We start from the raw sequence: 23,152 nt of genomic DNA on the forward strand, positions 1-23,152 counted from the left end.
TTGTATGCTGAAAACTACACAATGCTGATGAAAGAAATCAAAGATCTAAATAAATAGACATATTGTGTTCATAGACTAAGATTCTAAAATGTTAATTCTCCCCAGATTGATATACAGGTTTAATGCAATTACTACCAAAGCTCAGCAAGACATTTTGTAGATATAGACCAGATTATTCTAAAATGCATATGGAAGGGCAAAAGAACTAGAATAGTTTTTTTTTAATTAAAAAAAAAGAATGAAGAGGGAGGAATCCATCTACCCGATTACAGGATTTATTATATATCCGCAGTAATCAAGACTGTGTGGTATTAGTGGAGGTTAAACACGTCAGATCAATGCAACAGAAGAGAGAACCCAGAAACAGACCCACACAAATATGCCCAACTTCATTTTTGACAAGGGTGCTAAAGCAACTAAATGGAGGAGAGAGACTCTTTCAACAAATGGTGCTGGAGCATCCACGAGCAAAAGGTAAATACGTAAATCTCAACCTTATACAAAAATTAACTCAAAATGGAAATATAAACTTAAATTAGAAAATTAGACTTCATTAAAATCTTTGGCTCCACAAAAGAGCCTCTTACGAGGGTGCAAAGATAAGCCACTGAGTGGAATAAAATAGCTGCAAACCAAATACAGTGGTACCTCGGTTTCCTAACGTAATCCGTGCTGGAAGACCGGTCAACTTCTGAAATGTTGGAAAACAGCCGACCGCTAGGCCTCAGGATCTTGCACTCAGCAGAAGCCGCGTGACATGTTCGACTTCCGAGGCGTGTTCAAAAACCGAAGCATTTACTTCCGGGTTTACGGCGTTCGTAAACCGCAATGTTCGTCAATGGAGACGTTCGAAAACCAAGGTACTACTGTATCTAACAAAGAATTAGTATCTAGAATACATAAAGACCTCTCCAAACTTAATAGTAAAAAAACGATCCAATTCGAACTCAGGCAAAAGACATGAAAAGGTATTTTACATCATTGGATGTGAAAATATACATAAGGCAAACAAGCCCATGAAAAGATGTTCAACATCATCAGCCATGAGGCAAATTAACACAACACAACATGTTACTACATACCTATCAGAATGACTTAAATTAAAAAAAACACACAAGACACATGGTGACACCACCAAATGCCGGCAAGGCTGTGAAGTACAGTTGACCGTTGAACAACACAGCTTTGAACTGCGCAGGTCCACTTATCCGGAGACTTGTCCCATGAACACGTGCCCTGTGTGCAGCCCGCAGCTGGGCGTCCTCGGCTGCGCCGGGCCAGCCGCATGCGCTGATCTCCGCCCTTTTCCACAGGGGACTTGAGCAGCCTCGAATGTTGGTGTCACAGGGTGGGGTGGGGGTGTCCTAGAACCAATGCCCCACGGATACTGAAGAACAACTGAGTTTTGGGGGAGTCAAAAGTTATATGGGGATTTCCGACTGCACTGGGGGTTAGCACCCCTAACCCCTGAATTGTTCAAGAGTCAACTGCATATAACTCACGCACTGCTGGGGGGAACGTAAAATGGTACGTCACTCTGGAAAGCAGTTGGGCAGTTTCCTAAAAAACTAAACACACAGCTACCATACAATCCAGCAATTTGCAATCCTGGGTATTTATTTATTCCGGAAAAATGAAAACTTACATTCACACAAAACTGTACACAAATGGTTACAGCAGCTTTACTGTTAAGAGCCCAAACCTGGAAGCAACACAGCTGTCCTTCAAGGGGTGAGGGGTGAAACCAACTGGCACGTGACACCACGGGATACTCGTCAGCAATAAGAAAGAACAGACCATTGATAACCCCACCTGGATGAACCACCAACGGACTGTGATGAGGGAAGAAAGCCAGTCCCCAAAGGTTACACGTCGCATGATTCATGCCTGAGAGGTGGAATCCATGGAAATGGAGAACGGATCGGGGGCTGCCAGGGGTGAGGAGGCAGGAGCGGGGGGGGGGGGGGGGGGGGGGGGGGGGGGGGGGCTCCTGCCGGGATGGAGGGGCCACAGCTGGTCTGCACCGATGTCACTGTCCTGGCTGTGACACCGGATGTCATTTTACAAGAAGTTACCGCTGAGGGAACCTGGGTGACGGATACACGGGCTTGCCATGGATCACTTCTTACACCGCGTGGGACGATACAATCATCTCAAGTTAAAAAGTTTAATTAAAAAAAAAAAATCAAACTTGTAACTTCCCGGATGCTCCCTTCAGCCACACACAGGGTAACACTGGAAGGTCGACCTGCCCCCGCCCCAGAGCCAGAGGCCCCCGCCACAAAGCCTCCGCAGCCACTGCAGTCCGCTGGGGTTGTGCCCAGGCCGGGCTGCGCGGCACGCGCTCTCCTGGCCCTTCCAGCGGCTTCTCCCGGAGGCCACGCGCATGCACACGCGCCCGCCCCTGTCGGGCCTGCGCACTTGCCCCAGAGAGCTCCTCCTGCCCCGTGCGTCCGCTTCAGCCGCCTCAGGCACCCCTGGATCGCATCAAGCTGCCCAGCTGTGAGGGTGCGGGCCACGCAGGCCGAGCGGGCGGGCCGCGGGCGCTGTCCAGCGGCCACACGGATGCTGCCCAGAAGCACACAGGCCTCTGCACCCAGCCACCCAATCGCAACCTGGGCTCTCAGAGCCATGTGGCCTGTCTGTGGTCTAGAGAGACGGGGGAGCCAGTGCCAGATTCTAACAGGTGGTTAACCGCACTTTTTCTGTCCCCTTGGGTTCACACCGCCTCAGAGCATGTGGCATTGAGACAGGCAACCAGACACGTCACACAATACAGTACTAAAGAGGGGAGACCCAAAACCATCAATGCAAAAGGGTCCCACCCTTCCCACCCCGTGGTATAATCCCATCATCCTGAAGTCCCTCCACCATCTGGGGCGCCCTCACCTCCACATACAAACACCTTCTACCCCACGGAAGAGGGCGATTTACTGTCCCCTCTGCAGGCCGCTCAGAATCCAGCAGTCCCTTCACATATGGTAACCAACTCAAAGCCAACTGTTTACGAAGATGGTACTGTGGCTGCTGCGGCCGTAAATCCAGGACACCCCGGCCTCCTCCATCTCTGAACTGCTGTCACCCTGCCACCTCCCAGGGGAGCGAGAAGTACGTTTCAGGCCTCGGCTGTGCACAAGCAGTTCTCGGGCTGCAGGGATCTCTGCCCCTCCTGGCAGCTCCCTGCTCACCCTCCCACGTCCCACCGACCCCCACAAGCCATCCAGGGGCTCCTTTTCCAACACCTTAGCTCCCGTGGGGAGGAATCTCGCCTTCGTCTAGTGAGGTGCCCAGTACAAAGCGGGGCTCTGGTGACGAAACGAAAAAGCAAACACAGGAATGAATCAGTGGACACACTCTGCGTCACCACCACCCAGCTGAGAACTGAGCTGCTCCCTAACCACTGGCCAAATACTGGGGGGAAGGCCTTCCCAGCCACGACCTGGGCGACCCAGCCCACACCTCTGAATGGCACACACGGCGCTCCCAGGTCCCCAGGGCCCTAGCTCCCGGCGGCTGAAGAGCCAGCAGAACTTCAGCTTCACGTCTCCCTTCTCTGAAGCCGACCCAGCACACCACCATGCGTGCCACGCTGGCAAAGACCAAAAGCAGACACGCTGTGGGAAAGCTGGCGCTCCCAGAGCAGCAGTGTGACCACATGCAGCAGGAACGATGACGTTCCCATGCTCCCGCCCCAGTAACGCCACGGCCAGAAACTGAGCCTAAAGAAATAACAGAGAAGCAAAAAGTTCCACTCATGATCTGGGAGGAACTCCATGTCCAACAAGGAAACGGTGAATGAATGCTAATTTATCAACTCACTAAAATATTCCGCGGCCATTAATTATAAATAATTCAGGCAAGCCTCCAGAGTGCAACCCCAGGACTCCAGGGAACCAGCCCCCTGCAGAGCCGGGGGGCAGCACCTGCTGGACATGTGCAGCAGAGCTTCCCCGGAGCTGCTCGAAAGCTGGAGGCCCTCAGGCTTCAGCCACCACAGAAGGGCGCAGTCCGTCCCCTGAGGGCTCTCAGTCTAGTGCAGGCCAGCCGTGAGCAAACCACCAGGGCAGGAGGCAGAACTGTGGTCTGTTTATAAAATGCAGCAGGACGCAGAAAGATTGGGACTCCACAAGAAAATGTTGACTGCTGGAATCATGAACGAGTCCTGGATTTTTTTGTTTAATATTACTGTTTTTGGTAAAGTAATGCTACCACATAGCACCTAATCCTCCAGCCTCCACCAATGGCACGCCTAACAGCTATGAATCGCTAGTGTAAAGACCTGGCCTGGGAACAGGAGGCCCACGTCCAGATCCTGGTTCCATAACTGACTCAGTCGTGTGGCCCAGCACATTATCTCTGTGAATCTCATCGTCTACAATAACAGAGAACACACGTCTTTCCATACCATTGTTTTAAAAATGACGTCACACACAAACACACACTGGGTCACAAGATCTCAGAGTCTATGCGCACGGCTGGTGCTCAAACCAAACTCGGGGCAGGGATGGGGAACTGGCAGTGTTCCGGGGAGTGAGCCCCACAGTGGACGTGGTGAGTGGGGGGTCCCAGAGCAGTGTGAGGGGCAGGGCTGCAGGAGCCCAGGGCTCCTGACTGGGGGTAGGGGCAGAGCATGCAAACCCCACACGGGCTGCCCGCACGCCAGGCTGCACGCCTCAATTCCACGCAGAACTGTCCCCATGGAAGTTATTCAGGAGGAAACGTCCCACGCAGTCCTGAAGAAGAATCCGTGTCTGTAGGGACCAGTACCCCAGCTCTGGGGCGATTCCTGGGGCCAGGATTTCTAGGCCAAAGGTCGGGTTGGGGAGCTGCACCTGAGCAGTAAGTAGAGGCAAATGGCACTGTGGCAGAGGGTTTGTTGAAAGACCACGGGCCGGATGTGTGTAAATCAGGCTTCTATGTCTTCTACACTTTTGGAGTTGGTTCCTTGCCATTTTTTTTTCCCAGAAGAGCTTCTCTGTAGAAATGCTTCTACAACCATAGCAAACAGACTGTTTAATACTTTCTACATTTCAGTTTTAAAAGAAGAAATGGTGCCTGGGTAGTAGCCGTCTGGCCACCTTTATAAGCTTCTAAATTACAGGTGACGTCAAGGTGACCTATCTTTTCTGGGATATTCCGATGTAAGTCAGTAAAAGGAGACATGAGCAAATGTCAAAGTCCAGTCTCCGGTCGTACCCCTGCCAAGACCACCCAGATGGCCAGCAAGAGGACTGGACAGCTCTAAGCCCAAGCACACTGAGGAGGGAAGTCTGTCCCTGGAGCCACCTGCCCATCGGCCTGACCCACAGCGGAGGCCACCGTGCACCTTGACCGTGCCCAGTAGGGCCACGGGCCCCAAGAAACTGGGACTTTTCTTCTAGAACAAACCTGCCAGGGCCGATCAGCACTGGCCATCACTGCAGGCCCCTCGAGAGATCTTACACAAACTTGTCCCCACAATGCTACATGGAGAATGCTGAAACTCCTCTCTAAAACTCATCCAGCGGTTCTCAAGCCCCAAAGAATACCACCTTGCTGGCCGTTCTGTTCTGGACCCAAACTATATTCCTCAATGTGGGCTCCATTGGCTCCATTAGCTTCCAGGGCCTGTCACCTACCCCCAGAAGTCAGCAGAGATCAATCAGCCAATACGACCATGCTCATAATTGTGCCACAGTCTGTGCCAGTGACTCAACACGATCAGGGCCCAGGGCCATGTGACTGGGTGAAAAGTCCAGCCTCCTGAGTGACAAGGCTGGCAGAAAGCATCAGTTCTGTGGCCTAGAGGACACACACTGGGAGGTCTGTGTGAAGTGGCCCTGGATTTCCTCTTGTCACATCTGCCCTGCTCCCCACTGGTAACAGAACTAACAGCCATGGTTTATGAGGCCCCAGGTACTTCACACCACCCTTCAATCTTCACAACAAATCTACGAGGTACATGCCATTCATACCTTCACTGTACAGACAAGGAAACTAAGGTGCACAGAAAGATTAAGTGACCTGTCTAAGGCCACACAGCTAGGGAGGGGGTGCCCCGAGACCTCCTGGCCCCATCATCTGCCTTAATCACAACAGTGAGCCCCTCCCGAGGCTGAAGGCTGGTGCCCTCCCAGCAGGAAGCACATTCCCAAGTGGGGTCTTCTCCTGGGTGCTCTAGTCCTGGTCAGCTACCACTCAGAGCCTCCCACATCAAGTCACCAGCTGCATGAGCCCCTGACAAGAGAGTCAGCCTGTCCTTTGAAGCTTTGAAGCCAGGCGTCGACTTCTCCTCTCTGGCTACGAAAGTCCTAGATGGCATCTTCTTCCAATGTGAGGCTGTTTCCTGTACACTGCGCATCTGTTGGTTACTGTAGCCACCTTCATTAATGATCTTAGCTAGGTCTCCTGGAGAACTTGCTGCAGCTTCGCCGTCAGCACTGGCTGCTTCACTTGCACTTTTGTGTTACGGAGACGCCTTCTTTCCTTACACCCAGCTTCCAACTTTTCTTCGGCAGCGTCCTCACCTCTCTCAGCCTTCACAGAATTGAAGAGTGTTAGCCTTGCTCTGGATCAGGCCTTGGCTTAAGGGAATGTTGTGGCTGGTTCGATCTTCTATCCAGACCAGTAAAACTTTCTCCATATCGGCAATAAGGCCTTTTCACTTTCTTATCATGTGTTCGCGGGCGTAGCACTTTTAATTTCCTTCGAGAACTTTTCCTTTGCATTCACAACTGGCTCACTGTTTGGCACAAGGGACCTAGCTTTCGACCTGTCTTGGTTTTAATATTCCTTCCTCACTAAGCTTCATCATTTCTAGCTTTGGATTTAAAGTGAGACACATGTGACTCTTCTTTCACCTGAACACGTAGAGGCCTGTGTAGGGTTATTAACTGGCCTAGTTTCAATATTGCTGTGTCTCAGGGCATAGCGAGGCCCGAGGAGGGGCAGAGGGACGGGCGGGACGGCCGGTCAGTGGAGCAGTCAGAGCACACACACTGTTTCCTGTCTTATGTGGACACAGTTCATGGCGCCCCGAAGCAATTACAGCAATGACATCACTGACCACAGATCACCATACAAACGTGATAATGAGGATGATGATGTTTGAAATATTGTGAGAATTACCAAAATGTGACACAGAGACAATAAGTGAGCAAATGCCATTGAAAAATGGCACCAACAGAATTGTTCGATGCAGGCTTGCAACAAACCTTCAATTTGTAAATAAACCATAGTATCTGCGAAGCACAATAAAATAAGGTGTACCTATAATGGTTTGGCAAAATGTGAATTACAAGCACTAACCAAAAATGAGGTGGGGGTTGTAACTCTTTGGGGGTATTTCTGTAATAATTTTTTTGAGATCAGACTGACCTACCACATAGCTCACCCACTTAAAGTGTACAATTCAATAATTTGTGCATCCGCCACAACAATCAATTTTAGAACATTTCATCGCCTCCCAGCGGAACTGTACTCTGTAGCTATCACTTCCCAAACCCTCTGTGCCTGACCCACCCCATCCCTTGGCGATCATTACCCTCCTTTCTGTCTCCTCAGCGTTGCCTCTCCCAGACATTTCATATGAATGGAATGAGATCTATGGGGTCTCTTGCAACAGTTGGCTTTTTCATTTACCATAATGTTTTCAAGGTTCATGCATGTTGTAGCATGTGTCAATATTTCATTCCTTTTATGGCCAAATAATACGCCACTGCACAGATGGGCCACCCTTTTATTTATCCCTTCTCCACTTGCTGGAATCCGGGGTTGTTTCTACCTTGTGGCGACAGGTAACATCTGTGTACATGTTTGGTGACTGTTTTTAAACAAGGTGTTGGAAAGGAAGCGGGGTCCTGAGAGGTTCCGTATAAGCAGACCCAGACCAAGCTCAAGCTGAAAACCTGCCAGAGGAAACCTCCACAGGCCTCTCACCAAGACTTCCCCAGCAATGAGGACGCAGAGGGCTGAAGAGGCCGGAACAAGGAGCAGAGAAGGAAGGAGCAGGGAAAAGGTTTTAACAGATGCCATAAAAAAATACAGTCATAACAGAAATAGTGGTGTAACTAAAAGACCCGAGTCTATGGGGGGGATAACTCTAATTAGCATTGAAGGTATCAAAATTCCTGTCCAGCTACCAAATCCAAGGGCCAGCACCCAAGGAACATTTTAATCCCAAAGAGAAGAGGCAATTTTCCTGAGCAGATTCTGAAAGTTGATCCGAGCTTCCCAAAAAATAAAAGATCCCATTGTGTCACTTAAGACCTCTCCAAGATGCCCTTGAATCTCCTTCCCATCCACACTTAAAAGGCAGCAGGACTCAGCCATCACTTCTAGACCAAGGAATCCAAAGCCCCTCTCCACCCTGACTTCCGACCCTAGTCCCATCCCTGTATCTCTAGGGAGAGGGGCGGCCCACCTGGCCACCACCGTGCCTCTTACTCATGTGCCCGAACACCAAGCTCCAGGTCAGGAATTAGAATAGGGTTTGGAAGTTATAAAGCACTGCCCAGAGAACAGATGGAAAGACCAGGGTCGTCTCGCCTTCCGGCCACAAGTAAATCAGTGGCAGAGCCAAGAGAACTGCCTGCCCCAGCCTGTTCGCCCTCAGCTGCCTCTAGCTGCCCCCATGGGCGACCCAGCCGGCCCTGTCGCTGCCCCGGTCTCCATCTCTGACCCCTCCCTTCTGAGAGCTACAGAGCGCAGTGGTGAAGCAGAAAAGCAAAGCGACTTCCCTTGTGGAGTCTCCCATCTGTGTAGTCGGGAGGATAAAATCTACCTCCCCCACCCCGACCGCCCGCTGTTTTCAAACGGGGTCCCTACCCACACTGTGTGCCTTACCAGCACTTCATGATTCCTCAGAGAGCCCTTGGTGGCAAGAAGTAAGGGTGAGCCAGTCCCCAAGGTGCTGGCTGCCAGAGAAAGGAGGTCTCGTGCACGGTGGCCCCCGTCACCCTCTGTCCCCCCCACGTCTGACGCCTCACTCCGAGGGAGAGAGGCCTCGGGTGTGTGCCCAGACGCTGCACCTGCATCAGCCCCATGACAGGAGTCCCCACTGCTGCCATCAAGGCACTGGGGCCTTCATGCCAAGGGCCCAACTTGAGTGAAGCCAATGGCTCTCCATGTGTGACAGCCCCTGAGGCCATTTCGGGGGCTGTGGGCAAAAGTATTTGTATAAAAATACTTAGTCCTCATTTGCCTTTTTCACTCTCGTTCTTTCACTGATGTATATAGCAGGGTTTTCCAGAGGCTACACGACAAGACGACACAAAGATCGCAACGCAGAAGATATGAGAATCCAGCTGTCTCTCATTATGACAGATGTTACAGAGATTTACAAAAAAGCTAAAATAATATGGCTCTTCACAACATCGTTTTTGTTTTGGAAAAGTTATTTTTCAGAATACAACCGTTATTTACGTGAGCAAGTAACAGGTTTATTTTTAAATGAATTAAGAACTATTTTTTAATTTCTCAGATTTAATTTCTAATACAGTAAACACTATGGATGTGACATACATAAACGAAAGCCTTTCAGGGCCTCGACCAGGAAGAACACCCCAGGGTCCTGAGACCCACTGACCCAGCCAAGCGCCCCACCCCCACACCGGCATGCCCGCCCCCCGATGGACCCGCCCCCCGATGGACCCGCCCCCCGACGGGCCCACCCCCCGACGGGCCCGCCCCCGACGGGCCCGCCCCCGACGGGCCCGCCCCCCGACGGGCCCGCCCCCCAATGGGCCCGCCCCCCAATGGGCCCGCCCCCCAATGGGCCCGCCCCCCAATGGGCCCGCCCCCCAATGGGCCCGCCCCCCAATGGGCCCGCCCCCCAATGGGCCCGCCCGATTCAGGGCTGTGCTCGCTCGCTCCCAGTGAGCCCCAAGCTGATTACCTTGTCTGGCTCTGTCACCCACACCACGGAGCCTCCCGTCCTTCTCGTGTCACAGCTTACAAGGCCCGTGTCACAGCGCACTTGCCCCAGCAGCTGTGTCACAGTCCATCTAGAAACGAGCAGATTCCTCCACCCTCTGGCCAGGGAAACTGTCCTCTCAACAAGGCAAACCTCCGCCACGGAGAGGAGGGCCAGAGGGGCTGAACCCCACGCAGCCAACACCTGCTTGAGGGTCCCCTGCCCTGGATCCTGGCCACTCAGAGGCTGAAAGACCGGCCACACCAAGTCCCCTTGGGTGTCCCTTAGCCGCGCGGCACATACGGTGTACGCACATGCCGCTTAGCTCTTCCGTAGGCATCAAACACTTCGTCACATTAAGCACAGTAACATAAGGGACAGAGTAAATCAGTGGTTCTCAAGCAGGGAAGCGGCTCAGAGGCTGCGCTCCAGGGCCCAGGGGAGCAAGCGTGGGGCGCGGGCAGGGTGGGTGCTGACAGGGGGCGCCACGCCCGCAGCCTTCACAGTGAGCTCCTCGTTCTACAGCTGGAGAAATCAAGTTTGAAAACTGGTAACAGAGTGGCCAATGGGCCGCATCCGGTCTTTTCCCTGTCCCAACGCCCAGAGCCCCTGGAGGCCCCATGAGAACCGTGGCCCTCCCAGCAGTCCCCACGCACCTCGCCACCGGGAGTAAACCAGTATCCCCCACGCTGTCCGGCCACCACCTCAAAGCCACACACAAGTGCTTGCAGCCCTGACAGCTGCCCTGGGCCCAGGGTCTCCATCCTGGACTCCTCCATCGGAGGAGCCCTGGGCTGTGGGCAGGACCATCCAGGTTCCATCGCCCCCTCCCGCTGTCCTCCCACCCAACTGTCTGCAGTGCTAACATCTGGCTTGACGCAAACCGCAGTGCACTGACAGACTTACCCCAGGACCCAGCATTTCCGCCTCAGGGCTCTACCCAGAACTGGCAGTGGGTCTCGAACAGAAATGTGCTCATAGCGCCACAATTCACAACGGACGAAAGGTGGAAACGGCCCAAATGCGCATCAACAGATGAACATGAACAAAACGCGCTGTACCAGTAAAAGGGATGATTACTCAGCCATAAAAAAGCAGTGAAGTCCTGATTCGTGCTACCAATAGACGGACTCTTAAAAGACACTGTGCAAGAAGCCAGACAAAAGGGCACATATTCTAGGATCCCATTTTGAAGAAATTTCCAGAATAAGTAAATCCACAGGGATAGAAATAAGTAAATCCATAGTGATGAAATGTTTTAAACTATAGAGTGCTGGTGTTTGGATAACATTACCAATGCGTTAAATTCAAGTGAATTGTATACTTTAAAATGGTTAATTTTATGTTATGTAAATTTCACCTGAAAACAAAAAACAAAAAGCAAAACAACCCCCCCACAGCGCTCACTAGATCCCAGGCACAGAGACCAGGGCGCACAGCTGGTGGCTGGCTCATCCTTCCTCCCTCCCTCCTGCTCCCCAGCTCAGCACCCACTCACCCCACACGTGGCCCTGCAAGCCCAGTCTGCCGGGGCTGCTCCCTGGGCTGCAGCCGCTGGAAGGCGAGGGGAAAGGGGCATTTTAAAAAGCCTCTCCCCTGTGTGGTCTTGACAAGGAGCCCATGGCCGTGGGATTTTTGGAACATGACGCTATTCGTGGCAAAGGAGGAACGCTAGAGAATGCGTGGGGGCAAATTTCTGGGGCAACAGCTTTGCAGGAAAGAGTCACACCCTTTCCTTCAAAAAGCAGTGCTTCCCATTAAAAAACAGGTAGGACAGGAGAGTGCAATAGAAAAGGATAAAAATGAGACAGGAAATCTAAATAAGCTTCATCCTCCAACCACACCCTTCCCAGCACATACACGCCCCTCCAGTAGGACAGCCTGGCCCCTGGACATGAGGGGCCGAGGGCCACACACCAACGGGAGATACAGTGTCCAGAAGGCCCACCTGACCCACTTGGGTCAGCGTGAGAAACAGTGGAAGGAGGAGGCCGTGAGTCAGGCAGCCTGGGTTTGTGTCCCAGCTCTACCATTAACTGTTTTGCCCTTGGGCAAGTTACATAACCTCTTTCCATCTGTTTGCTTATCTTTCTACTTCATAAGGCTGCTGTGAATATAAATGAGTTAATAGTGCCTGGCATACAGCAATTACTGTTTGCTATAATGCCACCACCACCACGACGATATTCCCAGAGCATGTCAACTGCTCCTTCAATCGAAGTCAAGGAAAACCTCCGCACCATAGCAATGCTAGCTGGCCCAGCTCCCCAAAGAAGACGACCCCGAAGCTCACAGGGTTTCTGTGTGGGAAGGGAGAGGTGGGGACTGAGAATCAGGGGCTCTTTGCTGAGATGGCATCTGCCTGTTACGGTAGAAGAGCTTTTACAGGCTTTCGCCTGGAGCTACTTCTACTTACTAAGAGCCTGTGGAGGGATCCCGTTGGCAGAAGGCTCCAGTCCCTGGCAGAACGTAACTTGTAAAGGCTGGGGGTTCAGGCGGTGGGGAGACCAGTAGGACCCACCTGCGGGCTGAACCAACGCTGGTGAGCAAAGGACCAGGACATGTCCTGACCAGATTGCCTGCCCGCCTGCCCACCGATCTGGGACTAGACCCGGCTGCTCTCCACCCTCCTCTGGCCATTTCACCCAGGCCCCAGGGTACGGTAACTTCAATTCCCAACAACTGCTCCCACGGACACCAGCGGGATAATCCCCCCACCTCGCTGATGGCAACTCAGGTACTTCCGTGCAAAGCGACTTCTGAAATCGGGATCTGCTGCTGCCACCCACGGGACCTGCACTGTGCACGCATCTAGGTTTGGCAGGGGCTGGGGCGCGGGGGCACTGTGCTGGCCGCTGTTCCCTGGAGCCGTCCATGCTGTCTATTGCTAAGTCCTGGGCTGATGGCACCTGGCTTCGTCACTTCCTGCGCACTCAAAATTCTTAAAACCAGTTCAATCTTTATATCCAAACATGGCTGAAAATCAGATCCAAGCAAGCAAAATGACGATGGCCCTTCCGGCGCCTTGGGCTACCGTGAGGAAGTGGCCAGGTGGTGCCAAGCAAGCCAGTGGGAGGAGACAGCCTAGGCTTTGGATCTGTGGGCACCGGGTAGACAGAAACAGTCTGAGGGTCAGCGTCACATAAAATCACAGTGGCAGGTCCCCCTCTCTGGGTCGGCACTTGCAAAATGAACCCCACTTACGGAGCACCCACTCTACACTGAAGCATTTATAAATTCGGCACCTGCTCTTTCTCATACCTTCCACCATCCTCAAAGGCACCCAAACACATGGGTATTATTAGAGCCCCCCGTTTTCAGAGGAGAGACACAGACACTTAAACTCCAAGTAATCTGCTCAATCAGCATTAAACTGGAACCAGGACGTGAACCCAAATCTGAGCTGCAAGTGCTCCCCCATTCTATTCCCTTACCTGAGCACATTTTAAATGAAAAGTGGAACTGTGCCGTATTTCTAGGTCAGAGCGGGTCCCCAAGCAGAAGACAAATGAACACCCCAACCCCAGGTCTCGCTCAGCAGCCCGAGCGGAAAGGCTCTGGGTGTGGCACCCAGAGCCCCAGGAGACGCCGGCTTTTTCTCTGGTCCAACAGGGATTCCCGGCAGCGGCTCCCTCCCCGACCTTTGAGCTATGGGCCAGGAGGCTAGGTCTGAAGGTGCACCAGGGAGCCTGTTAAAATCTGTGCTTGGGGACCTACGGAGACCAAGAACACAATGTTTCCTGAATCTGAATTCCTCTTTCAAGGGAAAACAATGCTTCCTATTCGGGGCTACGCCAAAGGTTTGATTGCGGCCACAGGCCAGCCCAGTCGCTGTGTGGGGACGTGGGACCTGCGTGAGGACCTGCACGTGTCCTGCTCCGCCGCCCTCCCCACCCATACCCCACACACCCCAGCAACGAAGGAATCCAGCTCAGGGTACGGCCCTGTTTTTTATAGCAAAGGTTAACACTTGTCACCAGACAAGGAGGCTGAACAGGACTTTGGAAAACCCCACTGGACTTCCTGTGACCTCAGCAGGTCACTGAACGTCTCTGGGCCTAACTGGGGGCAGGCAACCCCTCACTTGCTTAATGGCAGGGGATCCCCCAGCCCCTGCAGGCCCTTCCTCCGATGGCTGGGTATTGGAAGTCCATGAAACAGGTTTGATTTGTTTTGCAATACCCCAGCCTCCTACGGAAATAGTACCAAGTTTACAAATCAAAGTGGCCTTCCCATGGAGAGGGGGCACAGACTGCTGCCACACGGAGACTGGAGCAGAACGCTCGTGGAAGCCAGATCTGTATCACAGCCCATCGCCAGGCAGCTCCGGGACCTTGGGCAGGCCACCCAACCCCTCTGAAACCCCACGTCCCCTCTTCTACTGGTGGCCACGCTGCCACCAGCCCTGCTCTCCTCCCCAGCTTCCTGGGCAAAATGAGATCATGGCCCGGACCCATGATTCGGTGCAGCGGAGGCGCAGGGGGCCCCAACAGGCCCACCCACTCACTCTCGGCGCTCCTGCCCCACAGACGGGCGGGCAGCAGGCCTCTGGCCAGCACAACATGCAAACACCAAGCTGAGCTCAAGGGGAGGAAGAAGCTAGAGGGTTACAGGCTGCAGGCAAAAACCAGGCTGTGGTTTCCCGTGAACTAGGATGACCCTGACGGAGAAAACCAGTGAGTGGTTTGGAAGACTCCAGTTCCAGTCTACAGACACAAAATGCCAGCGAATCAACGCACTGGCTCCCTCACCCCCAAAGGCAGTGATAACATGACGGGGGCACGGGCTGTGCATTCAGGGTCCTGCCCCAGGGCAGCTGTAAAACTACCTTGAAGGATTTCACAGAAACCTCAACTGCTAAAACTGAAAGAACCACAAAATCTAGGGAGTGACCGGAGGCCGGCCCCAGGGGTGGGAAGCAGAGGTGGCCAAGAGGCCAGGCTCCCGGCTCCGACCCCATGTCCCCTGAACTGTTGCCTTTTCTGTTCCATACATAGCATTTTATATGAGATACCTTTGAGTAAAGGTGCCTAGATTTAATAAAGTTTGAAAACCACTGACCTGGTCCAACTGTGTCATTTCAGATGGGAAAAGCAAGGTTGGATAGTGAGTTTCCAAGGAGAAAAGAAAAGTCTGTTTTGTCAGGTTGAAAGCTTCCAAATTAGCATCCAGTGTTCTTCACACCTCTCCCCACCCTCCCTCCCACACAGCATTAGGATGTCACAGGAGAAGTTACTTCCCTGTGTCTCTTTTCCCTGGTTGCAATACTTTCTTCTCTCTTTCAAGACTAAATGGCAGCTTGGGAACAATTTACAGATAAACATTCCAAGTCAAATGTCTTTATTTCAGCTAAGCAGGCTCCTAGTAATCAGGAGATAGCACAAACAAAGGCTGTTCTCCACAGGAGAGGGCCTACGCATGCTTCCTGAAATATTAATGACCACAAAGGGGGTTCAGTGACCGCCACAGGCCTGACCGGCCCCCTCCTTTAGCACACCACTCCCTGTAAATAGAATATGGTCACCCGCTTTATGGGCAGGAAACCGAGGCGCAGAGAACATAAGTGACCTTCCTGGATCACCCTGCACAGTTTGTGCCAAGAATAGAACATAGGTCTTCCATTGTAGTCCTTCTGTGTAGCAAGGGAAAAAGAATTCGGAGAGAAAGGTCAAGTAGCAGGCTAAAATGCAGGGGAAAAAACAACTGGGATACAGCTGCAAAACACTCGGCCAGGACAAAGGGCTGTGTCAGATGTGGTTAGCAGACCCAGCACTGAGCCTGGAGGGGCACGCCAGCTGCCCCCCACGCTGTCGCTCACGCCCCACAGGACAGGTCAGCTTGGCCCTGGACAGGGAGTGGGGATCAGAGCCGCAGAGCTCTCAACCACACTAAAAAGAATCACCAAAGAAGAGGTAACATTCAAAGAAAGAACCCCTAAGAGTTGGCAAAAAGACACCAAGGGGGATACAAACAGGAGTAAAGAGAGAACTAGCACTCCAGGAATCCTAATGCAACTGCCTGCACAACACCCCCACGGAGGAGACAAATCCACAGCCTCCCCACCCTGTGCTTCCCTGTAGGGCCTCAAGGGCCCGGCTGTGGGCCCGGCTGTGGGCCCGGCTGCTGCAGCCAGAACTGCCCCATCTTACACCGTGGGCACCGGCCACGCGTGGCTATAGAGCCCTTGGAAAGGGGCTAGTCTGAACTGAAAGGTGCAATGGTAAAATTGCAGAGAACTTCTTCATATGTTGAAATAATATTTTGGATACGTTAGGTTAAGTAAAATATAATTAAAATTAACTTCACCTGATTCTTTCTACTTTTTGAATGTGGCAACTAGAAAAATTTAAATTACACATGTGGCTCACACGGCAGTTCCATTGGACAGGGCTGGTCTAACCCAGGGGTTAGCAAGCCATGCTCGGGGGGGTCAAATCCAGCACACCAGCTGCTTCTGAAAGGCCCGAAATCAAGAATGACTTTTGTATTTCTAAATGGTTATGTAAATACCTATATAAACTCCTTGATTTAGCCTGTTGGACTACAAAGCCTAAAATATTTACTATCTAGCACTTACAAAAATTTGCTAATCCCTGATCTAGCCCCTAGAAAAAAATCAGATATTCACTCCTAATGTCACAAGAAGCAGAGGGCAGGTTTGGGATGAGACAGAGAGAGAGAGAGAGAGACAGAGAGACAGAGAGGGAGACAGAGAGGGAGACAGAGAGATTGATTCTTGTACATTCTTTTTGAGATAAAATTCACATGACATAAAATTAACCATTTTCAACTGAACGATTCAGTGGCGTTTAGTACATTCACAAGGTTATGCAACCAGCATCTCCATCTAGTTTTAGAACATTTCATCTCCCTGAAATAGAACCCTGCTCCCATTAGCAGGTACTCCTGATTCCACCCTCCCCCAGAATCTTGACAACCACTAATCTGCTTTCTGCTTCTATGGATTTACCTACTCGGGATATTTCATATAAACAGAAACATACAGTATAGAGGTTGTGGCTGACGTTACACTTAACGTCACGTTTCTGAGGTGCGATCATGTTGTAGCATGCCTCAGTACTCACTCCTTTTCATAACCAAGTAATATTCCAGTGGATGGACATACCACCATCCGTTCACTGACGGACACGTGCGTTGCTGCTACCCTTCGGCGACTGTGAATAGCGCTGTTGTGAGCAAAGTGTTTGAATACCCGTTTTCAATTCTTCTGGGTATATGCTGGGAGTGAAATTACTGGGTCATACAGTAATTCTTTTGGGGAACTGACAAAAACTGTTTTCCACAGTGGCTGTACCATTTTACATTCCCCTGAGCAAAGCAAGTGGGTTCCAATTTTGCCACATCCTCACCAACACTTCTTACTTTCCTGTTTTTATTACAATCTTCCTAGTGGTGTGAAGTGGTATTTCACTGTGGTTTCGATTTGCATTTCCCTAATGACTAATGATGCTGAGCCTCTTTTCATGAGCTTCTTGGTCATTTGTAAAGTCTGGGATTTTTGATACACCTCCTGCCAAATAATCTACCAATCTGAGCACAAATTATAAATCTTCTAAAAAGATGGGTATGCACTCTCCTCATCACTTCTGAAATAAATGCTAAATCAAATAAAGAAATTCCATACTTTGGAGCTTTTAAGAATGTCACAGGCACAGAAGGAAAGTCAGTGAAATAATTCACAGGGCCCAAGTCCTGGCCCGCCCACCTCTATGTCTGGGGTTCCTCCCCCAAGGCCCCAGCAGCTGTGCAGTGGGGTACGGGCACAGCCAGAGATCTGAGAGGAGACGGTGGAGGACAGGAAGAGCCCTGGGGGAGATCAAAAGCAATCTCCTCATTCTGCAACCGGGAAAATCGAGGCCTGAGGAAGGAAAACAACCCAGCTCAAGTCCCACAACGAAACAGCGGTAGAACTCAAGTCCGGATGCAGTGATAACAAGTGATGCCTCAAGTCGCACAAGTTGGCGGGAGAATGAGACATAACATCAGGTTCCTACCCACCAAGCACCCTGGAAACCCACACTGAAGCCGGGAAAAGGACCTGGAAGCCAAGAACCCCAGGTTTCAGGCCCGCTGCTACCACGAACCACCAAGCCCTCCAATTCACCTCCCACCACCATCTGCTCCCCCTCTTCTCATTTCAGTCTCCATGGCCTCCCGGGTAACTGCATTCATTCCTGTGACGTGACAATTCCTCCCCTGGCCCTTACCTGTCCTCTAGCGCTTACCACCTGCTGCCTGCGTGGGCCCGCGTGGACCGCAACAAGGTCAAACTTACCATATTACTGTTGGCTCCTCCCCACCCCCACCCGCACCCCCGAATCTACTCCAAGTCTATTCTCCTTAGTCTAGTAAAGGTAGTCCTATCCACTAGCCCAGCCCCAGTGTCCACCGAGCCCTGCCCGCCCTCCGGGCCAGCACTGTCTGTCTGGTGAAGACCCTCACTGTAATTTACCTGGAGCACTTCCAGGTGCTCTGTTAGAGCTTCTGCCTTCAGCCAGATTATTTTCCTAAAACACAAATCTGATGGATTAAGAAACTAAGCATAAAAATAACTATAAAAGAACTAAGCGAATATGAGAGATTATTTTATAATCTTGGAAAGAAGAACTTCGTAAGCATGAGATTAAAACCAGAAACTATAAAGAAAAACAGAGATTTGACTTAAAACGACTACATGATAAAGATAAATGACCATATATCACATTAGAAGATAAGTGACACCTGGGAGAAAATACCTGCACTATAGGACAGGTGCAGATTAGTATCTCCAGCAGGAGGAGGCAAACTATGGCTCCCAGGCCAAATCCTGACAGCTGCGTGCTTTTGTAAATAAAGTTTTATTGGCAACAGTCCTGTCCCATTAGTTTACGTATTGTCTACAGTAGCTACACAGAGCAGCTTTTGAGCTAAAACAGCAAAGCTGCATCGTGGCCATAAAGGTCATATGGCCTACGAGGCTAAAAGATTTACTATCTGGCCTTGTAGGGCAAAGTGTGTGTACCCCAATCTGGAGTCCATCCAGAAACCTCCAAGTCCACAGGGGCGTGGGGCAGGAGAGGCAGGGGAATTAACCCAATAAAAAACGAGCAGATTATACAAACTGGCAATGTACACACGCACCCAAAAATATTCAATAAATATTACAAAAAGAAGCTTAACCTCACTGGTAATTAGGGAAATTATTAAAGAATGAAATCATTTGATAACATCCAATCCTGGCAATGATATGACACAGCCATTTTAGGAAGGCAATTTGGTGATATCTGTAAAAAACTTTAATGCACTTGATGTCAACCAGTTATTCTTTTTTGGGTATTTGCCCCCAGAGAAATACTTGCATTCATGCAGGCACACAAACTCCAAAAAGCATTTAGGAAGCTGTTCGTTGAAGCATTCACTGTTTGTAACAGCAAAACCCAGAAGTAAGCTTGCTGTCAGTCAATAAGGGAATAGCTAAACGATGGCCCATCTCTGAGGGTACGCTGTACCAAATGATTTCGGTATATCGAAATGTAATACCACGAAAAGAGCTGTAAGACCTGTTACTAACCAGAAAAACAAATGTTGTAAATGCGCACATGCAGTTTAGGTTAGAAAAGGTTTTAACTGTGTGTTTGAGTCCATATGTGTGTAGAGAAATGCAGAGAAGCACTGAAGGATAAACATCACCCTGTGGACGGGCTGGACTGGAGGGTGGCGTGACCAGCAATAAAGTGTCACTGGTTACTTGTCCTAGATCATTCTGAATTCCAGGGGCGAGGAGACAGGAAGGAACTCGTCTGGTCCCAGCCGGCAATCTCAAGCTCCCCAGGGGGATACCCACAGCCTGCCCTCCCAGGCGCGTTCTCCAACAGAACCATCCTCGACATGACTCTCCTGACCGTGTGCTTATGGGATGGCCACGGCAGGCCCTTAACATGAGCAAAGAACAGCAGATGAAGAATCCTGTGTCCCTGCACTGGGCACACTGCTGCCTTCTCTGGGGTACGGTCTTCTCCCGGGTAAAGGTCGTTTAGCTGATCTTCAGCGCCTTCCAGTTCTGATGCTACAACGCAGGTCCCTGGAAGGTTTCCGTACCTCTCTAGGGGAAAAACCAAGCCCACAGCTGAGGAAGTAAGCTCAAATAGGAAAACTCAGAGAAATGTCTGCCTCTGGGACGATGACATCCCGGGGCAAAAGCCAGTCTCACTGCATCACTAGTGTTGGTGTCCTTTCCTCTTACAGAGGGGGTGGCTTCAATAATCGCTGATCTATCTTCCAGCCTGGACCGTCTAAAATAAGCTCAGGGCTGGGAAGTGCAGCAGGAAGCAGGGACTTGGGGGAGACTGATGGGAACCGCTTGGCTGAGGTTTTCTAAAGGAGCCATGAGGATGAGAGTAGGGCTGGGGGAGGGCCGGATGCAGAGAGCAGCAGCTCAGGCTGCTGGCAACAGCCCTGAGCTTCCCTCCTTCTCTTTTCAAGAGCAGTTTCTTCCTGAAAGATCCCAGGAGGTAGCAGGCTGGCCTAATCTCTCCCAGCACAAATAACCCCACTCATTATTTCAGAAACTACCATTCCATTTGTGCCCTAGAGGACTCAAGCCTGTTTCAAAACTCACACTTCAACGGTCAATACAGTGATAGAGAAAAGTACTTTAAATGTGCGACCCCACCTCTTTGACTCAATAATCAAAGTTCTAAATATTTTTAAATAAAAATTTTGAACAGATTCAACTCAAATATGCAGATCCCTTTCTAGTTTATCTAAGCTTAAGAATCAGAAAACAGGCCCTATTTAGTGTGAGTACTCAATTTAGCAATTTTGGCAGTTGCCTGGAATAACCAGGAAACTTTCTCAGAAGAACACTTGCCAAGCTCAGGAATTCCCTAAATCCAAGTGTACTATTCTGTAGGTGTTTTTTTGTTTGTTTTTAATCGTAAGGGAGGGGGGAAGTCTAATAAGGTATTATTCTTTGCTTTTCCCAACAGCCTGGTGAGGGAGGTAAGCCAGGAATCCCTGCTCCTAATTTATAGAAAACGAGATGAAACTCTACAGAGGCAAAGGTACTTGTTCAAGGTCACGCAGCTGAAGTGACAGCCAAGACCAGGAGCACGGGCTCCTGACTCCTGGTCTAGGACCCTCATCACCACATAAACTGCTTAGCAGAAAACGGCATCCAGGAGACAAGGGAATCTCCCCTAAAAGCCCACCCCACACTCTGAACACTTTAGCAGGAAACTGAGTTCTACCCTTCCCAAGCTGACCTGGCCCTACAACTCTGCAGCCTTGAGTGTTTGGTTAAGCTTTTGGTTTTAGATGAAAGGAGTCTTTTCCTGGTTGTTGGGAACCTGACCTCAGAAGAAGGCACCGTTTCCCAGGCCATAACCCCTGCTCTGCCACCCTACTCCCTTGTCTGTCATGTAAACAAGTCAAACCCAGTCAGCACTTAAGTGGCATTAGAAACAGCCTGGCCGGCCGGTATACTTCAAAGCACTGTTTGCAATTCTAAGGGGTTCTTCTGAAAAAGGAGTGGCTACAACTAGGTCACCCTGCACTGGAATGTGAAGGGAGCTCCCCTGGCCGGGTTCAGGGGGATGACAGAGAGCTCAGAAGAGGGCTGAGACTGGGGGAGACGTCAAGGAGGGGCCGCACACATCCCAAGGGGACGTACACAAGGCTGGGTCAGGAAATCCAAGGAATTTGCATGTCCCAAAGCCCTCCCAGTGTTCCAGAGAATCCAAGAACACTGGGAGCTCAGACAGGAACCAGTGCAAGGTACCCAAAGGCCAGTGGGGACTACAGCCCAACTTCTCAGGAAGCTGCTGTCACCAATACAAATTCCCTCACCTCCTAAATCACGCCAGGGACGGGGCCCCAGGACTCTGTATTTTTAAAGACTGTAACTGATACAGGTTTGGGAGACACTCAACTATCCTACAGCCCTCATTTGACAGATAAGACAGGGAGAAGGGAACCCACGTTCCCCAGGACCCACAGGTGTCCTCATTCCTCGCCAAGTCACTGGAGAGCTGGGTGGGAAGTGTGCGGAGACCCCCAGCTCTCCCAACAACCAGAGGTCCTCCAGCGGAAGTTTACAAGCAAGACCCTCCTCCCCAGACTTCAGGACCCCTCACCTCTCTCCAGCCACTGACAGTGACAATGGTTTAGAAACAGGGCAGGCTGGGAAGCCCACAGGCCCCCAGCCAGTACTACTCCCTTGGCCACTCTGAGCGGGCAAGTCTAAGTCTGGTCCTAGGACACACCGGAATGGGGTCCTGAGAAGCAGCAAGAAATCCCTAAGCGCTTTGTTCCTACTAAGAAAATCCAGGCATCTTTGAGTCACCCAAAAAGCATGAATCACACGACGGGGCCATGGGAATGGGAAAGGATGTTATTTTTCGGCATACTTGAGAATTTTCCCTTTGTCGCGAATCTATCAATACACTTCCCGCACTGCTCTTACCTCCCCCCCGCCCCCGAGGTCTCACGCACAATTTTTCTGCCGTTTTTATTTTGCCCAGAAGCCATCAGAGGCACCCCCACCCCCTCCCGCCTCGGGAACCGGGCAACGTCCGCTCTCTTTTCCAATAGCAGGACTGTGGTCTCACGGGCGTCAGAACTGGGGGGAGGCGGCCGGCACCCCCTGCGAGGCACTCGCTCGCCTCGGTCGACTCCGTGCAACACCTAGAGGGGCGTCCGAGGGCCCGAGAACTTTCAGCCCGATGGGGACGCCGGGCTCGGCGGCCGCGCTGCGCGGGCCCCGGGACCCCACCCCACCCCCGCTCACCTGCGTCAAGTCCTCGTCGTTGAGCAGATGAGACTCGCGGGGTTTGAAGCAGTTCTGACACTTGCTCTTGTTGAAGATGTTGGCCTGGAATTTCCTGCACGGGTTCTCCTTGGCCGCCGACATGGTCGGCGGGGCGGCGGCGAGGCCCAGCGGCCCGGCCCGGCGCGCGCTGAGCGGCGGACGGCGGCTGGCGAGGCGGCGGCACCATGCACGGCGGGCTGGGGAGGCTCGGGCCGGGCTCAGCGCGGGCGCCGCGGCATGCCCCCGGCGGCCGCCGCCTCACAGCCGGGCCGTGGACGCAGGCCGGAGCGCTCCCCCGGCGGTCAGGGCGGCCTGGCGGGCGCCGGGATGCGGGCCGGGCCTTCCCTCACACGACGGTGCTGCGCTGCACGGCGCGCCCAGGCACCTTCGCGCCGGGCCCCGGCCCCGGGCCCTCACAGAGCGCACGGTCCCTGCCGCCTGCCCGCACAGCC

General features: G+C 51.8%; 1 protein-coding gene across 10 annotated transcripts in view; it reads right to left on the reverse strand.

Moving 5' to 3' along the window:
- Window positions 1-22,881, reverse strand: part of MPRIP (myosin phosphatase Rho interacting protein) — a 130,868-nt gene extending 107,987 nt beyond the window's left edge. For 7 of the 10 annotated variants that reach the window (XM_033091732.1, XM_033091733.1, XM_033091731.1 and 4 more), the window contains exon 1: window positions 22,680-22,881. In XM_033091732.1, coding sequence (XP_032947623.1) covers window positions 22,680-22,802 — 123 coding nt within the window. In that variant the 5' untranslated portion in view covers window positions 22,803-22,881. The remainder of the gene's footprint in view (window positions 1-22,679) is intronic. The other 3 variants (XM_033091736.1, XM_033091737.1, XM_033091735.1) reach the window with 2 other exon arrangements.
- Window positions 22,882-23,152: the final 271 nt, after the last annotated feature.

Source organism: Rhinolophus ferrumequinum, chromosome 21 (assembly GCF_004115265.2).
Source record: "Rhinolophus ferrumequinum isolate MPI-CBG mRhiFer1 chromosome 21, mRhiFer1_v1.p, whole genome shotgun sequence".
NCBI lineage: Eukaryota > Metazoa > Chordata > Mammalia > Chiroptera > Rhinolophidae > Rhinolophus > Rhinolophus ferrumequinum.